General features: G+C 46.3%; 1 protein-coding gene across 3 annotated transcripts in view; it reads right to left on the bottom strand.

Annotated features, from left to right (window-relative positions):
- The window catches only part of LOC117358067 (transmembrane protein 198-like), a 49,463-nt gene extending 27,126 nt beyond the window's left edge, over positions 1-22,337 (bottom strand). The window contains exons 1-2 of one of the 3 annotated variants that reach the window (XM_033939512.1): positions 22,085-22,337; positions 15,620-15,886 (exon numbers count right to left, since the gene is read on the bottom strand). In XM_033939512.1, the coding sequence (XP_033795403.1) occupies positions 15,620-15,809 (190 nt within the window). In that variant the 5' untranslated portion in view covers positions 15,810-15,886; positions 22,085-22,337. The remainder of the gene's footprint in view (positions 1-15,619; positions 15,887-22,084) is intronic. The other 2 variants (XM_033939513.1, XM_033939511.1) reach the window with 2 other exon arrangements.
- Positions 22,338-25,804: the final 3,467 nt, after the last annotated feature.

Genomic DNA, 25,804 nt, shown 5'->3' with positions numbered 1-25,804 from the left:
GACGCATCAGCATGCACTTTTTACCCAAGGGAGGCTGAGCAATTTCCCATACTCCATTCATCCCGGTAAACTGCTTTCTGGAAACTGCCTTCATTATGCATGCATGTATTACAACAAAAGTTAACTATTTACAAGTCCAATATCAAATTATACATTCTACAGGATTGCTCTGCGAGAAGCAGCCAGGGCTGTTCATGTTAATTATCAAAGTTTCAGGAGGGAGAGGTGAGCAGGTCCTTAAGAGCCTTAAAGATAGTGGATGGTATTAAAAGGCTGAGGGTTCAGCTATCATGCTCAACATCTTTGCATCAATCTTGAAAAAAGGAAGCTGTGGCAAATGGCTGCAGATCACATGAATTGGAAGCTTGAATAAAAAGGTAGTATGGAAAGAGGCTAGCAGCTGAGCAATAGAACAGGGGTGGGGTAAGAATGCTGAACCACATAAACCGACATACTCAGATAACACATTAAGCTCTTTACATATCCCAAAACAAAAAAATGCTCAAAACACTACACTAGGGGGGGGGGGGGAGGACAGGAAAAGTGCCAATGACATAGTTCCCTCCCCCTCTGCCCACCACACTCTCGCCCTTCCCTTCTCACCCCAGTACCTCTTTAAATCTTTGCCAGCTCGAGCAGCTTCTCCGGCCCGCTGCTCACGCTGGCTTTCCCTCCAACATCACTTCCTGGCCCTGCAACCAGGAAGGGATTTCAGAGGGAGCCAGGCCGGTGCAAGCAGCAGGCCAGAGTAGTTGCTTGCACTGGTGAAGATTTATAGAGGTGCAAGGGTGGGAAGGGAGGGTGCGAGTGTGGTGGGCGGAGAGGTGCCAGTGCCTGGTGTGATCTGTTCTGCCTCCCCCCCTTACTATTCCACTAGAAACTGTATTTAGCATGGAGTGTTGGCTGGGTTTTTGTTTTTGCATATGTCGTTGTCCACACTTCAGTTACAAACCTGCTTTATTTGCACAATCTACATTTGGCCTGTATCCGAGTAGTTTAGCAAGCTGCAGTGCTGGCATGGGAGCCCAAACTATTGTTACTTTTCCATCTACACATTAACTATGAGGGGGAAGCAGTCACAGGATATTAACAAGCAGACCTTCCACCCCACACCCCCACCCCCAATATGCACCCTGCAATCTGCAACCTTGGTATGCTCTCATATAGGGTTATCAGATGGCCGGATTTACCCAGACATGTCCTCTTTTCAGAGGACTGTCCAGGCATTTGGATGGCTTTTCAAAACCCGGCACTTTGTCCATGTTTTGAAAAGCTGGCAAGATCGGGGCCGAGTGTGGCATGCATCTGTGCATGCGTGGATGAGACACGGCATCACATGTATATGTGCAACGCCATCACATCACATCTGTGCATGCGCAGATGCATTCCAGACCCGGCCTGAAGACACGAGGTTTGCGCGGGGCTAGGGTTGGGAAGTGGAACAGGGCGGACCTGGGGCGGAACAGGGCAGGGCCACGTGTCCTCCTTTACCAGATGCAAAATCTGGTAACCCTACCCTCATGGCCCCGCCACCTTACAACCTCCTTCCCCACACTGAAAATACCAACAAGACTAGAGGAACTGGAGCCCCGTTTGTGACACATGAGGGCTTCATAAGGGTTGTCATATACTGGAATATTCCTAAGGTCCATCAAGCCCAGTATTCTATTTTCAACAGTGGCCAACCCAAGTCACAAGTATCCGGTAAGATCTCAAAAACAATAAAACAGATTTTATGCTGCTTATCCTAGAAATAAACAGGGCTGTGGAATCTGTAAACAAAACCTTCTGAAAATGACTCCTTTATTTATGGTATCTCCACTTTGACTCTGACTCCTTTATGTACGAGTCTATATAGGGGTTTGTGGGGCAGGGACAGAGCTCACAGGGATGAGGACAAACTTTGTCCTTTTGTCATTCTCTAGGTGCCGCTTTCACCAATATAAATATATTTCATTTTGTAATAAAATAAACTTGCTATCAAAATATATTCTAAAAGTAAGATGTAATCCTGAAACAAATTAATCAAATTATCTGTGAAATAAGAAATTTAAAGCATTATAATATTTGCATGACATACAATTTTACTATTAGGAGTCCGAGTTGGAGTGGGGTGCATTTTCACCGACTCCGGCTTCACAGCCCAAAGTTTGCTTCCGACTCCAACTCCACAGTCCTGGAACTAACCAGTGGATTTTCCTCAAGTTCATCTTAACAATAGCTTATGGAGTTTTCTTCTCAGAAGTTATCCAAACCTTTTTTAAACCCTGCTAAACCAACTACTTTCATTATATTCTCTGGGAACGAATTCCAGAGTTTAATTACACGCTGAATGAAGAAATATTTTCTGTTAGATTTAAAACCACTTAATAGCTTCATTGCATGCCCCCTAGACCTAGTATTTTTGGAAAGAGCAAACAAACGATTCACATCTACCTTTTCCATTCTATTCAGTATTTTATAGACCTTTATCAATATCCCCTGAGCTGTCTTCTCCAGACTAAAGGCTGAATTCTGTTCCGACATCTACCATCCACAAAACACATCCATCTCCAGAGGTGGAGGATCCCCCGAACCACACAACCAAAAAAGGCTGTTCCTGACACTTGATCAACATTGGCTCTGCCAGGCTACATTCAATACAGTGTTACAATCCAGGGCTCTACAGGGTCATCGGTTAGACAGAGGCACGCTTTAAGAGGAGCAGGTTAAGAAGTACAGAAAAGCAGAGTTCCAGAGCTCTTAAGTTTGGTGCCTCTTTTCCTAAATATTTTTCTAGGTCTGTCATCACAAAATCCTTGGCACAGCAGCTGCTAGGCTAGATAGAAAGCTTTGGTCGCAGCTGAGGATACTATTAACATAGAACCAAATCTTTTCCAGAGAAGAAAAAAATGGTAAAACTAGAGGGCATAATTTGAGGTAACAGGGAGGAAGACTTAGGATCAATGTTAGGAAATTCTTCTTCACGAAGAGGGTGGTAGATGCCTGGAATGCCCTCCTGAGGAAAGTGGTGGAGAGGGAAAAACGGTGATGGAATTTAAAAAAGCGTGGGATAAAAATAGAGGATCTCTAATTAGAAAACGAAGGATGTAAATTAAAGAACTAAGGCCAGTATTGGACAGACTTGCACAGTCTGTGTCCCATGTATGGTGATTCGGTGTAGGATGGGTTGGGTGGGCTTCAATGGAGACTCTACTAACATGGAAAATGAGGATGTTATTGGCCAGACTTTACGGTAGATAACCTGCAAACAACGGGATGGCTAGATAGGCTGGAGTGAGCTTGGACGGCAACACCAGCATTTTGAACCTAGGACAAAACCAGACTTTACAGTCTCTGGCCCAAAAATATTAAAGAAGAGACAAGTTAATCTAATCATGTATTTTTTAATAGGAATAACTTATGGGCAGACTGGATGGATCTGATGTCATTTACTATATTATTATTGCCAGACATGTCATGCAGAAAGGGCTACTTCCACTAACTTTATGGCTCCATTTACAAAATACTGCTCTGATCAACCAAATATTTGGTGGTAAGTTCCCCTACGGTATAGCCTTTGCAGCACTAGATGTAGAACTTTTAATGTTTCCACTACACTGTACCATGAGACATATTTAATCTCCAATGGTGTGCGACGTCCCCAAATGGTCCACTGGACACAGAGCAGCAGTGGAGGATCCTGTGTCGACACCCCGTGAATACAGTCCTTTGTGTCTTTTGGGTAGCGTCACGTTTGAGCTTGTGGCAGAAAAGCGAGTCTTGCTTCAGTCCGTCAGGCCTGTGGACAAGGCAGAGGCTGTACTGAGCCAGTTCGAGCCATCAGTACTGCACAGCTCTCCACTGTTCTTTGAGCCAGTGCAAAGCTATCGCTTTCTATCCCACTCTGGGGGTTTATTGTTTTCTGCAATGAAAAGGCATCTGCTACTAACGTGCAAGGTTTCCTAAAGAGGTTAAACCTTTGCCGATAAAAAAAGGAAAACCGAATGATACCCATGTTGTCATTACAAAAATTAAAAATACACATTCCTAATGTTTCAGCTCTGTGAAATCTATTTCTCAAGAGACTTTTCATACATGACAAACTTCCCCTCTTCTGTAATTTGGTTTTGACCGAGGCTACTGAAGAGCCCAGCTCGTAAGGTTCAGTTCTGGCAGCAGCATTGGCAGTAGAAGGTTTGCAACATAGAGGGTTTTGGAGTATGGAGTTGGGTGTATTACTGTATGTACTCTCTAGCCTAGATCTCCATAAGAGCTGCTTATGAAGATCTAGGCTGGAGAGTACTTACAGCTTTCTAGTAGACACACAGGGAAAGTTTGCCTCCCCTGCCGCCACCCTCTCCCCCCCCCCAGCCACCAACTTGTCAAACAGTTTGGGGATACTAACACAAGTTACCCCATCCTGGACACATTGAAGAAATTACCAATATTAGGAGCATCCTTCTAGTATACTATGCTGTTTAAATCTGAAGAAAAAAAACAAAAAGCAGTCAAACTGGAGAAACTGGATTTTGCTCCCTTTTAACCAAAACACGCATTTTGTATGTGTGTAACTTTGGTTAAGCTGTGGATAAGTGAATGGTGTACAAGTACATGAGTCTAGTTGCATGAAGGGTAGTTAGGAGGGACATATCTGGCCAGCGGGTGCTAGATTGTACAGCTAGGATCTGGCAAAGTCGACTTTATATAGACATGTTGGTAAGAATTGTGAAAACTTGTTTTTTTGAAAGCTCCAAAGAGAAAACACTTTCAAATCCTTCCTGTCACTAGTTACCCTACTCCATTCCAATGAAAAGGAGAGGGAGTTTGAACAGCACGGTTCCCAGGATCTTCCACAGGAGACAAGAGCTGTGCAGCCACAAGAAAGGCTGACTGAAGAGAAGCAAATCCTTTTGAAGTTAGGGCCTCAGGAAGATGAATAATCCTTTGGGAGTCATGTGCGGAGCAGAGCTTAGTCATGCATTAAATGAGATGGTGTAGGGAAGTAGCCCAATGGTTAGGGGCTGTGGGCCGGGAGCCTGGAAAGCCAATGATCAAATCCCACTGCCACTCCTTGTGACCTTGGGACGTCACTTAAACCTCCATTTCAGGTAGAATGTAGGTTCTCCGGGATGGGAAACATTCAGGTACAGGAGGTAACTCGCCTTAAGCTATTCTAAAAATGTGGGCCAAATCCATAATCCCTTCTCCTTCTATCGTAAAAAAAAAAACACAAAAGGCTAGATGAATGGGCCTAGAAAATTATTAAGTGTGTAAATTACAAAACATAGCAACCAATCATCCCAGGGTTGATATTGATAACAATGTAACCTGCCAGAAACGACTCTTGGCCGATTACCTTATATAGTTGAATATAAACCGACCCAAGTATAAACTGAGGTAACCTTTTTTTCGCCCCCAAGAAAAGAGGAAAAAAGTTTGATTCAAATATAAACCAGGGGATTTATATTCAAGTGCCCTGCCAGGCTCTGCACCCAGCTCTCCTCCCTCCCTGCCCCGATAGGCTTTGCACCCTGTCCCCCCTTCTCTCTCTAATGCCTTGCAGGCATCCACTGGGCCTGCCGTAAGCCCTGGTGGTTCAGCGGTGGGATGGGACATGATGGATCTCTCCCATTTCTTGTCCCAGTTGACTAACTCTTCACCTCCCTCCCGCCTCCCTGATTAGTAAAAAGTGTACCTTTAAAATCCCTGGTGGTCTAGCGGTGAACCAGGGCAAGAGCAATCTTCCTACGCTTTTGCCCCATGAAGAGCTGCTATTTGCATGGCTGCCGCAACTTCTCATGGCAACCTTGCGAGACTGCGGGAACTCAGGTTTGCCATGAGAACCATTTCAGATAGCGTCTCTGCATGGGGCAGGAGCGTAGAAGATCGTTCCTGCCCCAGTTCACCACTGGATCACCAAGGCTTTAAAGGTAGTGTATTTGAAAGCCTGGGAGGTGGGGGGGGAGGTAGGATGTGTCAGAGTTGTCCGGAACAGGAGGGATACCTCCTTTTCCGGCCCACTATTGGCCCACCAGGGCTTATGGTAGGCCTAGTGGAGGCCTGCAACAGGTCCGGGAAGGGGGGGGTGAGCAATGACCTGAATTTAAACCAAGATTCCCATTTTTGGGCCATTTTATTGTGGCAAATTGCTTGTATGGGGTTATCTGCTGATATTTAGCAGCATTTAACTGATTAGTACTGTTGAATATCACCACAGACTCCTAAACAAAGCCAGTTAATTTTGTGGGAAGTCCAGGGATGGGGAGTTGGCACTTACATGGTCAAGTGTGATATTCAGCACTTAGGGCTAGATTCACAAAGCAAACCCGATTGTGTACCGATCGGTTTGCTCGTAAAAGGGTCGCGAATTTCCCTCCGGCCTCATTCACTTACGTCTCCTGCGATCCACTTTGAATCCGTGCATGCAAATGAGATGAGGCAGGGACGTGATTCACAACACAAAATTTCACATCCGACTGGGCTGGCCGATCAACTGAAGAAGCAACTGCTGGGGACCAGTCGAAAACGTCTTTCCGATTCTCCAAAGCCCTGCTCTCTGTTGTCCCGAATCTCTCTTGCCTTCCCCCGATGCTCTTTTCCTGCCTGCCCGAAATACTGCCTGCCCCGAACTGCCCTGGTCTCCTGCCTGTCCCGACTCTCCCACCCTTCCCTGAAGTGCAAGCCCGTGGTTTTAACCTATGGGCTTAAGTGAGTTAAAACCAAAGGCTCCGTTAAAAAAAGAAAGGGGAAAAAAACTGCGACGGGCCCAGAGGTCCAGTGCATGCGTTGGGATCACTTTACAGCAATCTGGGCAGGCAGATGGGGGCGTTCCTCCGATCGCCCCCCCCATCTGCACATTGGGCTTTGGAGAATTCATCAGACCTGCCTGGATCGGGCCCGATCGGGCAGGTTCATGAATCTAGCCCTTAAATGCCTAAGTTAAGTGGCCATATCAGACTGCATGAGTCAGTCCTATCTCTATGCTGGGTCACTTAGGTGGTTAAGTGCTATATCACACGTAACCGCACTGAATATATGGAACACCTGCTGTAGTTAAAATGCTCACTGCTGATGGCTAAATATTGACCTCCATCCCTCTTTACAACAGTCAACAATTAAAAGGGAGGCCCATATCTCAAGCATGATCTGGCTCAGAAGATACATATTTCTCCAAAATTGGCAAGTGGAAGCCTCCCACAAAAAGACATATTCCATATGAGCCTCAAGCACATAGTTCCCAAACTTGTCCTGGGGCTCCCCAGACAACCAGGTTTTCAGGATATCATATAAACATGATGGCAGATAAAGGCAGTAACCATTATCTCTTTCTCTCTCCGAGAGATCCCATGTGTTTATCCCAGGCATTCACTGTGGATATCCTGAAAACCTGGCAGGCTGGGGAGTCCCCAGGACAGGTTTTGAAACCACCGGTTTAACAATTTCCCTACTGGCTCAGACCAACAGGTACTTCTAGCTCTGTATCTTGCTTCCAACAAAGGCCAAGTCCAGGTTACAAGTTTCCAGTCCCAGAGATAAGCAGCGGCTTTCCCCAAGTTTACCTTAATAATGGTTTATGAACTTTTCCTCAGCAAACTAAATGCATCAACAGACGGCTCCGACAAACACCACTCTCCAATAGGTAACACCCTTACAGTAGACAAATCCGCTAAAGTTCTAGGCTGTATTTTAGATTCTAAGCAATCAATGGAGCTACAAGTCTCCAATCTCTGGAAGAAAGCATTCTTTATTATGAGACAACTTAGACTCGTCAGACCATACTTCCACCACCAACACTTCGCCCTGATCATGCAGATGTTGATCCTGTCTCAACTAGATTACTGCAACTCCATCTATATAGGTTATCAACATCACTCTTATCTGAAAACTACAGCTCATACAAAACACAGCAATGACTCATATTCAGACTGAAAAAATATGACTCAATCTCTAAGTACCTCAAACTTCACTGGTTACTTGTCTCATCTTGAATAAAATCCAAAACATCTTGCATCATACATCATATAGTAACTGGAAGCTCTGTGGCACCACTAATTCACCTATTCTCATCTTCATCCAGAAATCACAACAGGCTACAGTTGAATCTCCCCACAACAAAAAACCTCAGTATAAATGCATTTGTCATTCAATGTTCATATTCTCTGGTGTGAAAACTTGGAAAGACCTCCCAACAATCATCAGATCTGAGAATAAATACACCATATTTCGCAAGAAACTAAAGACCTCTCTTTTCGACCCCAAAACACTACCTGCAACCAAACAGCAATGTTACTTACCGTAACAGTTGTTATCCAGGGACAGCAGGCAGCTATTCTCACTAGTGGGTGATGTCATCCGACAGAGCCCCGATACGGACGTCTCACAAGCATGTCTTGCTTGAAGAAACTCAGAAGTTTCGAGATGCCCGCACTGCGCATGCGCCAGTGCCTTCCCACCCGATGGACCGGGCGTGTCTCCTCAGTTCAGGTAGCTAGCCTGAGAAGCCAACCCAGGGGAGGTGGGTGGGACGTGAGAATAGCTGCCTGCTGTCCCTGGATAACAACTGTTACGGTAAGTAACATTGCTTTATCCCAGGAAAAGCAGGCAGGTATTCTCACTAGTGGGTGACCTCCAAGCTAACCTCAATGGGATGGTGGGAGTGTTGGCAACTTAAGAGAATAAATTTTGTAACACTGTTTGGCCAAACTGTCCATCCCGTCTGGAGAAAGTATCCAGACAATAATGAGAGGTGAAGGTATGAACCGAGGACCAAGTGGCAGCCTTACAAATCTCCTCAATTGGTGTCGATCTGAGGAAGGCTACAGAGGCTGCCATTGCTCTGACCTTATGGGCTGTGACCCTACAAGGAAGGGATAATCCAGCCTGGGCATAGCAGGAAGAGATACAAGCCGCCATCCAGTTGGAGATGGTACGCTTCAATACAGGTCGTCCCAACTTGTTCGGATCAAAGGAGACGAAAAGTTGAGGAGCAGTTCTGTGTGGCTTGGTGCGATCCAGGTAGAAAGCCAAAGCACATTTACAGTCCAGAGTGTGAAGAGCCGATTCTCCATGATGAGAATGAGGCTTTGGAAAAAATACTGGAAGTACAATGGACTGGTTGAGATGAAATTCAGAGACCACTTTAGGCAGGAATTTCGGATAAGTGGATCCGCCACCAAGGCCTGAAGCTCACTGACCCTGCGAGCAGACGTGAGGGACAACAGAAAAACCACTTTCCAGGTGAGATACTTAAGTGGAGCCCTGTTGAGAGGTTCAAACGGAGGCTTCATGAGTTGAGAAAGGACGACATTGAGATCCCAAACCACGGGAGGAGGTTTGATAGGATTATTGACATGGAAAAGTCCTTTCATAAATCTGGAAACCACAGGATGAGCAGAAAGAGGTTTCCCCTGTAAAGGCTGATGGAAAGCCGTAATAGCACTCAGGTGGACTCTTATAGATGTAGACTTGAGACCAGACTGAGACAGGTGTAGAAGATAGTCCAACACAGAGGATAGGGAAGCTCGCTGAGGCTCCTTGGCATTGGAAATACACCAGGAAGAGAATCTAGTCCACTTTTGGGAGTAGCATTGTCCAGTAGCAGGCTTCCTGGAAGCCTCTAAGACATCCCTCACCGCTTCAGAAAACTGGTGAGGAGTTACGTTGAGAGGAACCAAGCTGTCAGGTGGAGAGACTGCAGGTTGGGATGAAGCAGTGATCCTTGATGTTGAGTAAGCAGAGAAGGAAACACTGGAAGAAGGACTGGTGTCCTGCTGCTGAGTTGAAGCAGAAGGGAGAACCAAGGTTGTCTGGGCCACCGAGGAGCTATGAGAATCATGGTGGCTTGGTCCGATTTCAATTTGACCAGAGTCTTTTGAATGAGAGGAAATGGAGGAAACGCATACAGAAATCGATTCCTCCAATCCAGCAGAAAGGTATCTGCCTCGAGGCGATGAGGAGTGTAGATCCTAGAGCAAAACTGAGGCAGTTTGAAGTTGTGGGGAGCCGCAAAGAGGTCTATCTGAGGCGTCCCCCATTGTGCAAAGATCTGATGAAGGGGGTTGGAATGGAGAGTCCATTCTTGAGGCTGGAGGAGTCGACTCAAGTTGTCTGCCAAGACATTGTCCTTCCCCTGAATGTAGACAGCTTTGAGGAAGGCATTGTGGTGAACTGCCCAATCCCAGACTCTGAGAGCTTCCTGGCAGAGGGAGGCCGATCTCGTGCCCCCCAGCTTGTTGACATAGTACATGGCGACCTGGTTGTCTGTGCGGATGAGGATCACCATGTCGTGAAGCAGATGTTGAAAAGCTTGAAGAGCGTAGAAGATTGCTCTGAGCTCCAGAAGATTGATCTGATGGAGGCGGTCCACACTGGTCCAGAATCCCTGAGTGCGAAGCCCATCCAGATGAGCCCCCCAGGCATAGGCCGAGGAATCGGTTGTGAGAACCTTCTGATGAGGAGGAGTGTGAAACAGCAAACCTCTGGATAGATTCGAAGAGGTCATCCACCAAAGTAGAGACTGCCGAAGAGCAGGAGTGACTATGATGTGTCAAGTCAACGGGTCTGACACTTGAGTCCATTGAGAAGCTAGGGTCCACTGAGGAATTCTGAGATGGAGCCTGGCAAAGGGTGTCACATGAACTGTAGAGGCCATGTGGCCCAGGAGGACCATCATGTGTCTCGCTGAGATGGACTGGCGAGAAGATACAGACTGGCAGAGATGAAGAAGAGTATCCATGCGCTGAGAAGGAAGGAATGCTCGAAGCAGAATGGTGTCCAGTACCGCCCCGATGAAGGGAAGGGACTGGGTAGGCTGCAGATGGGATTTGGGGAAGTTGATCTCGAAGCCCAAGCTCTGCAGGAAGCAGATCGTGGTCAAGGTCGCCGAAATGACCTCTGGAGCAGAGGGGGCCTTGATGAGCCAGTCGTCGAGGTAGGGAAATACCTGAAGACCCCTGTTCCGGAGTGCAGCGGCCACCACCACCAGACACTTCGTGAAGACTCTGGGAGACGAGGACAGGCCGAAAGGAAGCACTCGATACTGCAGATGTAGATGTCCCACCCGAAATCTGAGGAATTGGCGGGAGGCCGGATGAATGGGAATGTGAGTGTAGGCCTCCTTGAGATCCAGAGAGCATAACCAGTCGTTCCGCTCGAGGAGGGGGTAGAGAGAAGCAAGGGTCAACATGCGAAACCTCTCCTTTACTAAAAACTTGTTGAGGACTCGAAGGTCCAGGATGGGTCGTAGTTCGTCCGTCTTTTTCGGGACGAGGAAGTACCGGGAATAAAAACCCTGGTTGTGCTGGTCCACCGGGACCGGCTCGATGGCCCGAAGCCGAAGAAAAGCCTGAGCCTCCTGAAGGAGAAGGGCGGTCTGCGTTAAGTTGGAAGGATACTCTCTTGGAGGGTGGTCCGGGGGGACCCAATGGAAATGAAGAGAGTATCCTTCTCTTACGATGGAAAGGACCCAGAGGTCTGTGGTAATAGCCTCCCATCGATGGTAAAAATGATGGAGGCGACCCCCGATGGGAAAAAAAGGGGGATGCAGAACGAGGTCGGTTATGCTCCCTGGAAGAGAGTCAAAAAGGCTGAGTAGCCTTCGGTGCAACCGGCGGCTGAGGTTTCTGCTGAGCCTTCTGGGGAGGCTGTCTCTTCGCCGGTTGTCTCGCAGCAGGAGTCTGACGAGGGGTGTAGCGCCGCTGATAAATCAAAGGCGGTCTAGAAGGTCGAGACTGCTGAGGCTTGGGCTTAGGCCGAAGGATAGATTGAAAAGACTTTTCATGATCCGAAAGTTTCTTGGTAACAGTTTCGATAGACTCGTCGAATAAATCAGCGCCCGCACAAGGCACATTGGCAAGTCTGTCTTGGAGGTTCGGATCCATGTCAATTGTCCGAAGCCATGCTAATCGACGCATGGCCACGGAACAGGCGGCAGCACGTGCCGAGAGCTCGAAGGCATCGTACGAGGACTGCATCAGCTGAAGACGTAGCTGGGAAAGGGAGGCTACCACTTCCTCGAACTCGAATCGAGCCTGAGCATCAATGTAAGGAGTAAACTTGCGGAGCACCGGCAAGAAGAACTCCAAATATGAAGAAAAAAAGAAATTATAATTGAGCACTCGAGACGCCATCATAGAATTCTGGTAGATTCTCCTACCGAACTTATCCATCGTTCTCCCCTCTCGTCCCGGTGGTACAGAGGCATAGACCTGGTAGGGATGAGAACGCTTGAGAGAGGACTCGACCAGCAGGGATTGGTGAGAGAGTTGAGCGCCCTCAAACCCCTTATGATGAACAATGCGGTATCTTGCATCCAATTTGCTCGGGACCGCAGGGATGGAGTACGGCGTCTCGAAACATCGCATGAATGTTTGATCCAGTAATTTATGCAGAGGAAGTCGAAGAGATTCCGCAGGAGGATTAGGCAAGTGCATGGTGTCGAGATACTCCTTAGAATATCGAGACCCAGTGTCCAAAGTCACATCCAAGTCATCCGCCATTTGCCGGAGGAAGGAAGAAAGAGACAACTGGTCCGCCAGTACCGGCCTCCGAGACGGGCTGGAGGAAGTAGAAGCCTCAGGATCCAGGGAGACTTGGGAGCGACAAGGAGAATAAGAGGTAGATGGCTCCTCGTACTCCGGCCCCTCCTGGGGAGATAAATCCGATGAGGAGTACCCCAGACGTGGCAGCTTCTTCTGTGGCGAAACCTCCGAGTGGCGCGAGGAGTGCCGAGAGGAGTGTCTGGATCGATGCCCCTCCCGGTGCCGGGAGGGAGAGCGAGAACATCTATACTTCGCATGGTCCCCCGAAGCTTCCAGTGAATGTATGGGACTGGAAGCGGTAGAGCGAAGGGGCGGAATGGAGGCCGCCTCCCGTGTTGCAACCCAGGCCTGGTATGGAGTGCGGAAGAACTCTTCCTGTGATTTACTATGCCCAGGGCTTCGATCATCAGTCGGGGGAACGGCACCGTGATGGCGCGGAGGCGTAATGGGCTCTAAAGGAGGCATATCGCTAAAGGAAGCCCGCCTCGAGAGACCAGCCACCCTTCGCCGCTCCTCCTCGTCAAGCAACGAGATCGATCGATGAGGAGGAGGGGGAGGGGGCGGTCCACCCCCTGGGACCGGGACCGGGAGGTCACCCTGGATGGAGGCGATTAATCTGGGCCCCATAGTCTGCATGAGCTCGACAAACTGAGCTTCCAGCAGGGACCGCAGCGAAGCCGATATAGAGGGATCCGCACCGAAAGGGGGTCCTCCAGCATGGTCTTCGCGCTCCTTCGTGGTCGAGTGCTTCTGCTTGGCAGCTTTCGGCACTTTAATGACCACAGGTGGAATAGTGGAAGGCGGTACCTGAGCCGAGGAGACGGGGACAGGCACCGACGTCGAACTCGTGGCCGAAGTCGGGGTAAACGAAGCCGGCTTCAAAAGGCCCGGAGTCGCAGGAGCAGTCGCTGGTTTCACATGGACAGGCGAAGCGGCCGATGAAGTCGAAGCCGAAGGTTCTTTAGCAGCTTCCATCTTGAACATCGACTCCCACAACAGGCAGCGCCGCTTAAACGCTCGCGCTGTTAGAGTAGAACAAGGCCGGCACGATTTCGGGAAATGTTCTGGACCAAGACACTGCAGGCAGCGTCGATGCGGGTCCGTCAGCGAAATCGCGCGCTGGCACTTGCTACACTTTTTAAAACCGGTGATTGGCCGGGACATAGGCCGAAAAAGCTCTGCCGCTAGATCGAAGGAGCTGGGCCTGAGCCACGTGGCCGACCCGGCCGACTCGCCGGAAGAAAAAAAATTTATTTTTTTTTTTTTTAAATAAAAGAAAGAAAACACACGAAAAGAGGAAAAGAAATCCAAAATCGCGGAATTAGAAGGCAATAAAACGGGAATTCAGTCAGCGCAGAATTGAAGTAAAACTTCTCAGCTCCGCGGAAAGAAAAGAACTGAGGAGACACGCCCGGTCCATTGGGCGGGAAGGCACTGGCGCATGCGCGGTGCGGGCATCTCGAAACTTCTGAGTTTCTTCAAGCAAGACATGCTTGTGAGACGTCCGTATCGGAGCTCTGTCGGATGACATCACCCACTAGTGAGAATACCTGCCTGCTTGTCCTGGGATAATCAATATCTACCAATGCCCAACAGACTTAAACACAACAGACTTCCAGGGAAATAAGCGCACTGATCACTCTTCATCTTAATTCCACCAAGGAACCAAGTATTCAGCTGACCACTAGTTAATAACTGCAACAGACTGTCTACCTCGTGACATCTTTCATCGAACCTTCTAGCTCTCTTGTTGTATATATTCTTCCCTTAATGTTCATTCAATGAATCTCCAGCAGCTCCATGAGTTGTACCAAACTACCTCTTTAAAGGTTCTAATGCATCTCTAATGCTTCCTGCACTGTAATGAATATCTAGGGTTACCATATGGCTCCAGAAAAGGAGGACAGATTGAGGCATCCAGGTTTTACTTCCACTGAAAGCATTGGAAGTAAAACCTAGATGTCTCAATCCATGCTCATTTTTCTGGAGCCATATGGTAACCCTATGAATATCTATACTTGTACTGCAATGCATATCTAAACCTCCAACTGTACTGTAAGTCGCCTTGAACCTCTGTAGGCATAGTGAAACTCAAATTCCAGATTAGGATTAGATTAGTAATATGTCCAAACCTTTTTTAAGGTCTAAGAAATTAGCAAATTACTTTGTACCCTGCCAACAGGGTAAAAATTTAATCGGGCCATCTCCAGAATCTGGGAATTATCTTGTTTCTTTTCTTACTGTGCATAATTTTCCTGTTATCAATTCACACAAAAAGTACTGGACCAATAAGCCATTTCGTAGATCTAAAATCAAAACAGCAAAAGATGAATTGCGTACAATGCTCCACTGACATCACTGGAAATTTAAAAGCAGGAAAACAAGTATGATAAAGTCTAACTGTGGAAGACGGAAAACTAAAATGTGGGTTTGGTGTAAAAACAGGCGGAAAAAAGTTCCTGAAGAAAACAGTTTTCTAGTAAAGGCTTATGGCCTTCATAGGGTTAGTTCCAAGTTTATTTAAAAATTTGATTAAACTCCTATCAAATACTAAGGGCTCCTTTTATCAAGGTGCACTATGGGGGTTAGCGTGTCGGACATTTCTTCACGCGCTAACCCCTGCGGCAAGCCAAAAACCTAACGCCTCATCAATGGAGGTATTCCGTGCGTTAACCGCCTACCGCACCTTGATAAAAGGAGCCCTAAGCGTTTTACACACGTAAGATTACTGGGAGACACAAATTTAAGAACAAAACATTTTAAAACATATGACAGGACGCATAACAAATGCATTTAACACTAGGAAAGGGAGGAGAACTACAATGGTTTATAGAAAAGAGAACGAATAAGGAAAAAAACAATAGGGACAATGGAGAAGAAGAAGAAGAAGAAAAAAAAACAACCAGTTGGAGTCAATGAAAAAAGAGAAGAGTTCAATATGCAAAAGAGTCTTTAAATAAGAAGCTTTTTAAGCCTCCTTTAAATTTTTCAAGATTTTGTTCTGCTTGAAGATGAGTAGACAAGGCGTTCCAAATTGTGGGTGCAGTAATTGAAAATATTGATGTCTAAGACTAGCTTCCCCTCCCCGTATCACTCACCAAAGAAGTTGTAGATGATGCCAAAAAAGCAGCACAAAGCACAAACTATGGAAGGTATCAGATCATAATGGCGCTCCAGCTCCAGACTGCAATGGCTTTGCAGGATCTCCTCGCCTCCGGACTCCACGGACTGCAAGTTATAGTGTCGGGGGTCAGAGGTCAAGATGAAAGGCGAAAGGTCAGATTCCATGGTGGCAAAAGAGGTGGAGGGTGGGGGTTGGAGGGTCAGTCACACCTCTGTCTCCATTCAATCACCACTGGAAAAATCTGTGAACACACACAGAGGAATGAAAGCGATGTCCAGCTTTTTACATATATTACTCGTCCGCCAGTCACATCTGTAACACAGACAAATGGTTAAGTCTGCAAATTAGAACATTGTGCAAAGGCAGAAGGAAATACGTCCATTCTGGCTGATTTGTGGGAAAAAGGAAAAACATGTGGTGCTTTGCTTCTCTGCTATGAACTTACTGCATGTTGACTCCAAAATGCTGGAGATCCTGAAGGGGTTATGCAGAAGTCCAATATATATTATGATAGGATACTTCCTAGATTACATATAGACACAAACTTATTTTTGCGACATAAATGGGCTTCCTTCGGCCATTGCAGGGCAGAATACATGTGCATCAGTCTAGAGACAAACGATACTGCGGTAACACTATGCAGCAGCCTGTGCATATTATGCTAATATATGTTAGAAGCACCTCCCCCAGCGTTGGACTAAAGCTGCTCTGTGATAAGATTATGTCACATTACCATGTATTGGCATCTGCATGTCGGGAGGCTTTTTAAATAGTCCCATGCTAGCAACTTTGCCATGGCATAGGCAGTAAGACAAAAACCCCATGAGTGTAATCTGCACTAGGTTCTTGTTAATACCTCAAACAGTAAGAGAGGAGATTCCTATTTCTCCCCTACAATCTAATCAAACTGGCCCAACTCCCACACCACACCTTGCTCCAGAATGGCCCACATTTAGAGTAGATGGATATGAAATTGGTAGTGCCTTAACAGTCCTGTGTTTGCCTCCTAGCAGAAGCCCTGGCCGTAGTAATCCATGTTCACTGCCCTCTGGTGGCAGGAGGAGGGAGCAGAAAGACCTAACCATTTGGTGCCAAGCTCAAGCACCTTATCAGGTTCCTGGTATACAATCAAGGATTGTCGTGCCAGTGGCTGAAGAGGCTGGGATGATTAAAAATAGGAGAAACCCCCTTGCTAGCACTTAGCAGCACCATTACCCAGATGCATCAGACAGCAAAAGACTCTTCCCCTGTAAGAAACAGACAGGGAATCTTCTTGAACAACTGAGTCAGCAGCCATGGAAAATCTGACAACTGCATTTCAGGGATCAGAATTAGTGCTGAAAGCATTTATCCTCCTCTTGTCCCTCCCCCAAACATCTAGCTCCCACTCTGCAATTGAAGCAGCACATGTGAGAACATCTGGCTCTTTCACAAGTGCAAGAGAATATTCTGAGAGCTGAGCTACTGTGATAGAGAGCTGTCTTTTGGGTAAGGGGCAGAAATTAGGGAATTTCTTTATAGACATCCAGACCAGGTTCCTAACCCTCCTACCTCCACATTACTGGTTAAATTCTGTTTAAAAACAGTGTAATTGCCTCATTTGTATCGCTTGACCCTGAATAAGTCCCCTATAGCATGAGACATGGTGAGAAGCAGGGATGTGTATGTGGAAATCAGAAGCGTAGCTGTGAGAGACAGCAGCACTCCGAGACCAACAAGCCAAGGTGCAGCCAATTTATCAACCCTAAAAAGATTTCCATACCTCTTCTCCACCCCATCTTTGGGCTCGCAGACAGTTCCCACGCGTAACTTAACTGGGTCAACAGATCCCCCTCCCCCCCTCTCCACACCTTATTCCTGAAGCAACCAATTTATTCCTCCCCAGAGTCCAAGCTGCCCTGACCTCCTGCCCTAGAACATGAATGCCAGGCTTGTCCACCATGCACTGCCAGTGACCCAGAAGGATAAGCCTAGCTCTTAGGAATGTAGAGAAACAACATAGGGATGTGTGTGCATGAGTGTGCCTCACCACCTGTATTTTAATGCATACTGATTTAGTGTCTGCCTGTATACACATATACCATGTGTACGTCTATGTCATGTATGCACACATGTGCATTCAACAGGTCCCAGGAAGGACTCGCCCACTACTATTTCCCTGAAACCTGACAAGAGGGAATGGAACAAGGTTCTCGGGCACTGCTCTGTTTGTATTCCCAAGCTGGGGCAGAAGGGGCTCTCTGACACACCAGTGCTTCCGGGTTTAGATGTGGGCACATACTGGGAGGAGCAGAAGCACCTCAGAACTTGGTTCTGAGTGACTGAACCAGAGCAGGCAGCAGACTTTACCCTGGGAAAATCAGATCTCCCCTCAAGCTGACAATTTCCAAATTCCTTAAGGAGATGAGCCTGTAATTCTCTACGCCAACAAGGGAGAGATGGGAGAAGACCATCCACTACAGAAGTTCAGGCCCAGCACAATTTAAGAAGTTACACAATGTGTATATAGTCTGCAGCACATTGCATTTTAGATCTGCTACTGCAAAACTAACTTATCTGAAGAAAACAAAAGCCATTTTCAATACAGGCAGTTTCCAGGTTAATAACATCCAACTTACGTCAGACTCGTACTTACAAACCGGGGTCTGCTTCTCCATTCCTGTGCCAACATGCCCCTCTTCCTCCCTTCCTTGTCTTAACATATCCCTCGTCATCCTTCCCTCCCTCTGTGCCATGTCCCAAATTCATGTCTCCCTCCCGCGGGTGTTTACCTCAACTGGCAAACTCCCTCCTCCCAGTCGCACTTCTCTTCACAAAGCCATGAGCAGCGGCTCCTGCATGCTGCCCGTGGCTGACCCAGAAGCCTTCCCTCCGATATTTGGAACCACTGCCACGGCTTTGTGAAGACAAGTATGGCTAGGAGTAGGAAGCCGGCCAGAGAAGGTAAACACCTGCGGGAGGGAGGCATGAATTTGGGACACTGCAGAGAGAGGAAAGGATGACGAGGGGCATGTTGGGACACGAAAGGAAGGAAGAGGGATGCAGCACAAACTTCGGACAAAGGATGGAAGGAAGGAAGAAAGGAGGGAGGGAGGAAGCATGAATTTGAGACATAGGATGTAAGAATGGAGGGAATGAGGGACAGAGATGCTGAGGTGGGGAAGGGAACTGAAAAGGGAGAATTGTTGGACATGGGTGTCTGAGTGAGAGGGAAAGTCATGGTGCACATAGGGAAATGAAGAAAGAGGTGAATTGGGCACAGGGAGGGAGAGAGGAATATTGGACATGGTGGAAGAGGTGGGAGATACAGATGCATGGGGAAGAGAGATAAGAGGGAGAAATGTTGGATGTGGTGGTGGAGAGGGAACAGTGGGATGGATGAAGAATGAAAGTAAGTGTAAACATCCTATCTTTTCTTTCTATTTAAACTACAGTACTTTATTTTGAGGACTGTTTCTTTAACGTTTTTATAGACTGTGTACTGTACAGGATCCAAGTTACATACAAATTCAACTTAAGTACGGTTTTAAAAAAACGGAACCTGTTCTTAACTCGGGGACTGCCTGTACCACATAGCACAGCCCCCTCCCCACATGTTAAAAATCACATGATATAAATTTAAAATGTCTTTGGACTCTTCCCTGTTCCAAGACATACGTAAGCATCACCCCACGCCAGCTATCTCTGGGATGCAACTCACAAGTACTGCTCTTCAGCACATGACTACAACTAAAGAGGACGCACAGAAGGCAAAGAGGTTTCAAGGGATGACAGAAGGACCAATAGTGAGCTATAGGGCTGCATAGCAAAGGCACTTGCCACACATGGACCATTCCAGGACAGCGAGGCTGACTGCTTTAACTGTTCTACAGGATTTTCCAAAGTTTGGTTAACCCTGCAGGAGCAGTATAGCAAGAACAGATTTCTTTCTCAGTTCCGATGCCTGTACTGCTATTTAATATACTCTATTCATAAATGATCTAGAAGCAGGGACGAAGTGTGAGATAATAAAATTTGTGGACGACACCAAATTTATTTAGTGGAGCTCGGACAAAGGAGGACTGCGAAGAATTGCAAAGGGACTTGGACAAACTAGGGGAATGGGCGATGAGATGGCAGATGAAGTTCAACGTTGAGAAGTGTAAAGTATTACATGTGGGAAGCAGAAACCCAAGGTACAACTATACGATGGGAGGGATGCTATTGAATGAGAGTACTCAAGAAAGGGACTTGGGGGTAATGGTGGACATGACAATGAAGCCGACGGCACAGTGCGCAGCGGCCGCTAAGAGAGTGAATAGAATGCTAGGTATAATCAAGAAGGGTATTACAACCAGAACGAAAGAAGTTATCCTTCCGCTGTATAGGGTGATGGTGCGTCTGTATCTTGAGTACTGCGTCCAATACTGGTCACCGTACCTTAAGAAGGATATGGCGTTACTCGAGAGAGTTCAGAGGAGAGCGACACGTCTGATTAAAGGGATGGAAAATCTTTCATACGCTGAGAGATTGGAGAAACTGGGTCTCTTTTCCCTGGAGAAGAGGAGACTTAGAGGGGATATGATAAAGACTTATAAGATCATGAAGGGCATAGAGAAAGTGGAGAGGGACAGATTCTTCAAACTTTTGAATAATAAAAGAACAAGAGGGCATTCGGAAAAGTTGAAAGGGACAGATTCAAAATGAATGCTAGGAAGTTCTTCTTTACCCAACGTGTGGTGGACACCTGGAATGCGCTTCCAGAGAACGTAATAGGGCAGAGTACGGTACTGGGGTTCAAGAAAGGATTGGACAATTTCCTGCTGGAAAAGGGGATAGAAGGGTATAGATAGAGGATTACTGCACAGGTTCTGGACCTGTTGGGCCGCCGCGTGAGCGGGCTGCTGTGCACGATGGACCCCAGGTCTGACCCAGCGGAGGCATTGCTTATGTTATGTTCTTATGAGTCTGGTCTCTCCTTATCCAAAATCTAAGGTCAGACAGCTTGGAAGAGAAAAAAAAGGAGCTGTGTGGGAGAGACCTCACTACTTTATGAGTCACAATTCTGGAGAAGATAAAACAGGGAGGGGGGGGGAGAAATAGCTCCCTCTTCCCAGCCCACACAGCTACTGAATCAGTTTAAGTGGCAACATTACTTCAGATGGACAATGGGTTCTCTACTAGAGCAAGGAGTTCTCACAGTGTGAGCACAGGGACCTTGCAGAGAAAGGATGCAACATTCTATAGTGGACTAAAAGCTTCAAAACAAAGATTGAGTGGGTAACAATTTCCTATTGTCTTAACCTCTATGCTCATTTTATTTTTTTATGAACTGTAGTTAAACCTGTCTTCCTCTTGTGTCCTGTAGTGTCATAGTGTCATAGTTTTAATATATGTGCAGGGTTGTTTTTTTTTTTTACCCTGTTTTGATTATTATTTGTAAATCGCATTGGAATATGATCAAATCAAATTTTTAAATAAGCTTGAAACTTAAACCCAGACATGTTATGTGGCTCCACCAGAATTACAGACAACCTTCATACCAGAGACAGGCCAAGTCCATCCTTGCTTTACCCCACCTTGATATACAAGTTTTTGAATGTACAACAGGATCAAGACCATGAACACAATTGTGTGTGGGGGGGGGGGGGGAGGGGGGCTATAACCTGGGCTGGACTACCCTGCTGTCCCAGATGATCCAGACCTTACTAGAAAGTCTCCATCAAAAAGCATAAAGTCACAAGTGCAATGTTATTTACCAACTTACCTTCATACCTTGAAGTATGCTAAAATGGAAATTCAGACATTATCCAAGAGATGTACATAGTTCATGGTATCTAGAGCTCACAATGCATTACTGTTACATAATTACATATGAAAATGTTATGCATATACCTATACCAGGGATCTGAAAGTCCCTCCTTGAGGGCCGCAATCCAATCGGGTTTTCAGGATTTCCCCAATGAATATGCATTGAAAGCAGTGCATGCACATAGATCTCATGCATATTCATTGGGGAAATCCTGAAAACCTGACTGGATTCCGGCCCTCGAGGAGGGACTTTGAGACCCCTGGTATAAACAGTATCTAATAGCAAGTTATTATAGATATATAGAATTGATCAGAGCACTGTACAGACCATTTATGCTTAGATGGAATGAGTCCATACACAGCTATCTAGTATTTAGATACCACATAGCATACACAGTTATGACTCTAATAGCACAGACAGCATATTATACAACGCTATAAGAGGCAGAAGCGTGACAGGTCACAGGTACTAAAAACCCAAAACAGTTTCCTCTGACAAACCAAAACATAAAGGAGATAAGGTGATATCTTATTTTTATTAGACCAACAATGCATTTTTTTAAAATTAGCTTTCAGAGGTAACCCTTCTTCTTCAGATTAGAAAACCAACGAACCGAACAGCATCAGCAAAACTGGAAGAATGCCTTACCGGCTACTGGCCCTTACACCGCCTCTCTCCGGCCTAGGGGCTCCCTCAGCACATGCCCCCATTGCACCCCAACACAGCAGCAGCTCCACCAGGACCGGCTCACCGCTGCGATCCTAAAGCGGGGTGCACTGAAGGCGCCTCCCCCCGCCTCCAAGCCCCAGGTCCACTTTCCCCGCGACCGGGCTAGTCCTGCCCAGCAAAGGGCTTCTCCCATCGGAGCTCTGCAAAATATTCTCTCCCGCAACAGCTGAACGATGACATCATCGTGGCCGGACGGCACCATTGCAGTTGGGGAGGGGGGGGGGCATTGCAGTGTGTTTCCAACCGATGTGCCACAAGGGCTCGGGGGAGGGAAGGATCCAACACAAAGAGCAATAATCCAAAATAGTGACGGCAAAAGTCAGGCAGGAAAGCAGCGGATTCCGTGGATCAAGCAGAACTTGCGCAGGAGGGGAAAGCCCGTACCGCTGCTGCAGAGATGGTCGCTTCCAGTGCAGGATAATTACTTTATTGTGTGTGAGAGAAAGGAGTCCTTTATCCCGCGGCAACGCCGGACTCTCAGGCTCTGCTTTTTGAAATGGTTGAGTGAAGTGGCCTCTTCTCTTTATTGCAATCAATAATTGAGAGTCCTCCTTGCCGATCTGTCTCGGAGGGTGCCAGTGAGATCGGAAGGGGAGGAGGGAGGAGGGCATGAGAGCGTTACAAGTCATGTAATCCTACCGCTAAATACTGAGCGTCTTCTGGCCATCATAAGGAGCTTTTCAAAATGATCGGGGGGTGCTAAAAACCAATGGGAAATGACCCCTCCCTGGACACAGTCAAAGACTTTGTTCAATGTTGAGGGTGCTCATGCACCCCTAGAACCCACAGAGTTGGCTTCTATGCTGGCCTCCCGGATGCAGAGACAGCTTGCAACTATAGGAGTCAACTTTTCAAAATGATTGGCATTGCTAACGTTGATTAAATTTTACCTCCCTGGACACAGTTAAAGAAATCTGCTTAATACAGTATAATATTTTTGTGGCTGTGACCCCCACTACCCCCAAGGTGCAGGATAATAATACCCCTATGTAGAGTCCACCCAGGTCATGACCCAAAAGATGGGTTTTGTAACCCCCATTTGAGGTCCTGACCCTTAGTGTAAGAAGCTCAGCACTTGTGCATGCCAGTGGCATAGTCAGAACTGATTTTTTTTTTTTTTTTTTTTAATGGGGCCTGAGGTTACCTTGGGTGGGCACAAGGTAGTGTGGATGTTGACATGCCTTGCAGTTCTCTCATTGGACTGTGGTGCAACTACTGACTGATGGCCCTACCTAATTCCAGAGTGGAGGCACCATGGCTCACCCAGGCCTAGGGTTACCATATGAGTTGACTCCAGAAAAAGGAGACAGATTAATACATCCGGGTTTTACTTTCGTTGCTTTCAATGGAAGTAAAGCCCATATGTTTCTGTGTGTCCTCCTTGCTTCCGTTGCTCTCAGTAGAAGTAAAACCCAGATGTCTCAATCCATCCTCCTTTTTCTGGAGACATAATAGTAACACTACCAGACCCACCTATGGTTGCACCCTTGAGGCATACAGCCACAGAGTTATGATTCGGAAGCAGTAATTCTCATCTGCATGATTTATATCCTGGCTTGCCAATTGCCAGTAATTTTACTAAAAATAATGGGTACGATATTCAACTGGTTCGCTCATTGCCAATAGAGTTATTCCCAGATATTCAAAACCAAGACCTGTGCAGATTTCAGCTTTGAGTAACCGGTTATTTTTTTAACCTACTACATATAACCCAGTGGTCTCAAACTCAAACCCTTTATAGGGCCACATTTTAGATTTGTATGTACTTGGAGGGCCTTATTAAAGAAATGACAACTTATTAATCATTCCTTTTGGTTAAGTCTTAATCATAGCATAGCATGGCATGGCATGGCATGGCATGGCATGGCATAGCATGGCATAGCATGGCATGGCATAGCATGGCATGGCATGGCATAGCATGGCATGGCATGGCATAGCATGGCATGGCATAGCATGGCATGGCATGGCATAGCATGGCATAGCATAGCATACCATACCATACCATACCATTTGAAGGGGGAAGGGAATGGGGCATACGTACAGTAGGAGGAGGGGGGGTCAAGAAGCAATGGGTGGAGAAGAGGGTGGGGGAGGGGTGCCATCACTCCAGGTGACACTCGATACACCACTGTCTGTTTATTTATTTCTTTGCTTTAGGATAAAGTAGTATTGTAGCTGTGTTGATAAATTACGTTACATTACATTAGGGATTTCTATTCCACCATTACCTTGCGGTTCAAGGCGGCTTACAAAAGATTTATAAACAGGGTTACAATGGGAGAACAATTGATTTGCTAGAGTGGTAAAGCGTAGATCTTTTGATATTTCTTTGGTAGTTAAGAGTAGATCTTTTGATATTTCTTTGGTAGTTAAGAACAAGGAGGCTTAACAGAAGATTTATAAACTGGGGTTTCAATGGGAGCACAATTGTCCTTGCTATGATAGTAAAGGGTAGATCCTTTATCTATTTTAGTGATTTTGAGAGTAAGTGAGGTTAGGGCTGTTTCAGGAATTTCTTGAAAAGTATAGTTTTTAGTTCTTTTCTGAATGTCTTGTAGTCTGGGGTGGACATCAGAAGGTTGGAGATCCGGTTGTCCAGTCTTGCTGCTTGATTGGCTAGGAGGCCGTCATGTAGTTTTGATCTTTTTACTTCTTTGATCGGGGGGGGGGGGGTATGAATGGGGAATGCGTTTTTCTGTGTCTGGTTCTGTGTCTGGTAGGACAGGCTGTCTCTGTTAAGTGTTTTAAATAACATGCAGTAGAATCTGAATTGTATTCTTTCTTGGATTGGTAGCCAGTGTGAGTTGATGTAGGCTTCTGTGATATGGTCATGTTTTCTCAATGAGTAGATGAGTCTTAAAGCTGTATTTTGGATTGTTTGTAGTTGTTTGGTCATAGAGGCTGGGCATGGGAGGAAGAGGATGTTGCAATAGTCCAGCAGTCCTAGGATTAGGGATTGTACTATAAGCTGGAATTGTGTTCTTTCAAAGAATTTCCGGATTTGTCTCAGATTTCTCATGATAGTGAAGGATTTCTGTATTGTATTGTTTATTTGCGGTTGCATGGTACAGCATCTGTCTATAGTTATTCCTAGTAGTTTTATGGTGGTTTGGATGGGGTAGTTGATTGAGTTGAGTTTTAGGTTGGCAATGGTTTGGATTTTGTCATTTTCGAAGAGAATGAATTTGGTTTTGTCTGGATTGAGTTTAAGTTTGTGATCTTTCATCCAGGTCGTAATCGTATTTAGTGTTCGATGTAGTGTTTTTGTCATGTGGGATTTTGATTGATCATAAGGTATGAGAATGGTAATGTCATCCGCGTAACTGTAGGTGGTTATGCCTAGATTGTCTAGATGTGTTCCGAGAGAGGCAGTGTATAGGTTGAAGAGGGTAGGGGATAGTGGGGATCCCTGTGATACTCCGCAGGGGTTTGACCAAGGTTCTGATTTTTCTTTGTTAGATTTTACACTGTAGGTTCTTCAAACCAAGAGTATACTTTGTCTGAGATACCTATTGCATCCAATATTTGCAGAAGGATATTATAGTCTACTAGATCGAATGCTGCCATTAGGTCCAGTTGTATGAGAAGTATTTTTTTTCCTATGCTTAGTTGTTGTCTGATTGTATCCATGAGGGAGTC

Source organism: Geotrypetes seraphini, chromosome 3 (genome assembly GCF_902459505.1).
Source record: "Geotrypetes seraphini chromosome 3, aGeoSer1.1, whole genome shotgun sequence".
Classification (NCBI taxonomy): domain Eukaryota; kingdom Metazoa; phylum Chordata; class Amphibia; order Gymnophiona; family Dermophiidae; genus Geotrypetes; species Geotrypetes seraphini.
Note: the sequence above shows the minus strand (reverse complement) of the source record. Positions and strands in the feature narration are given on the sequence as shown.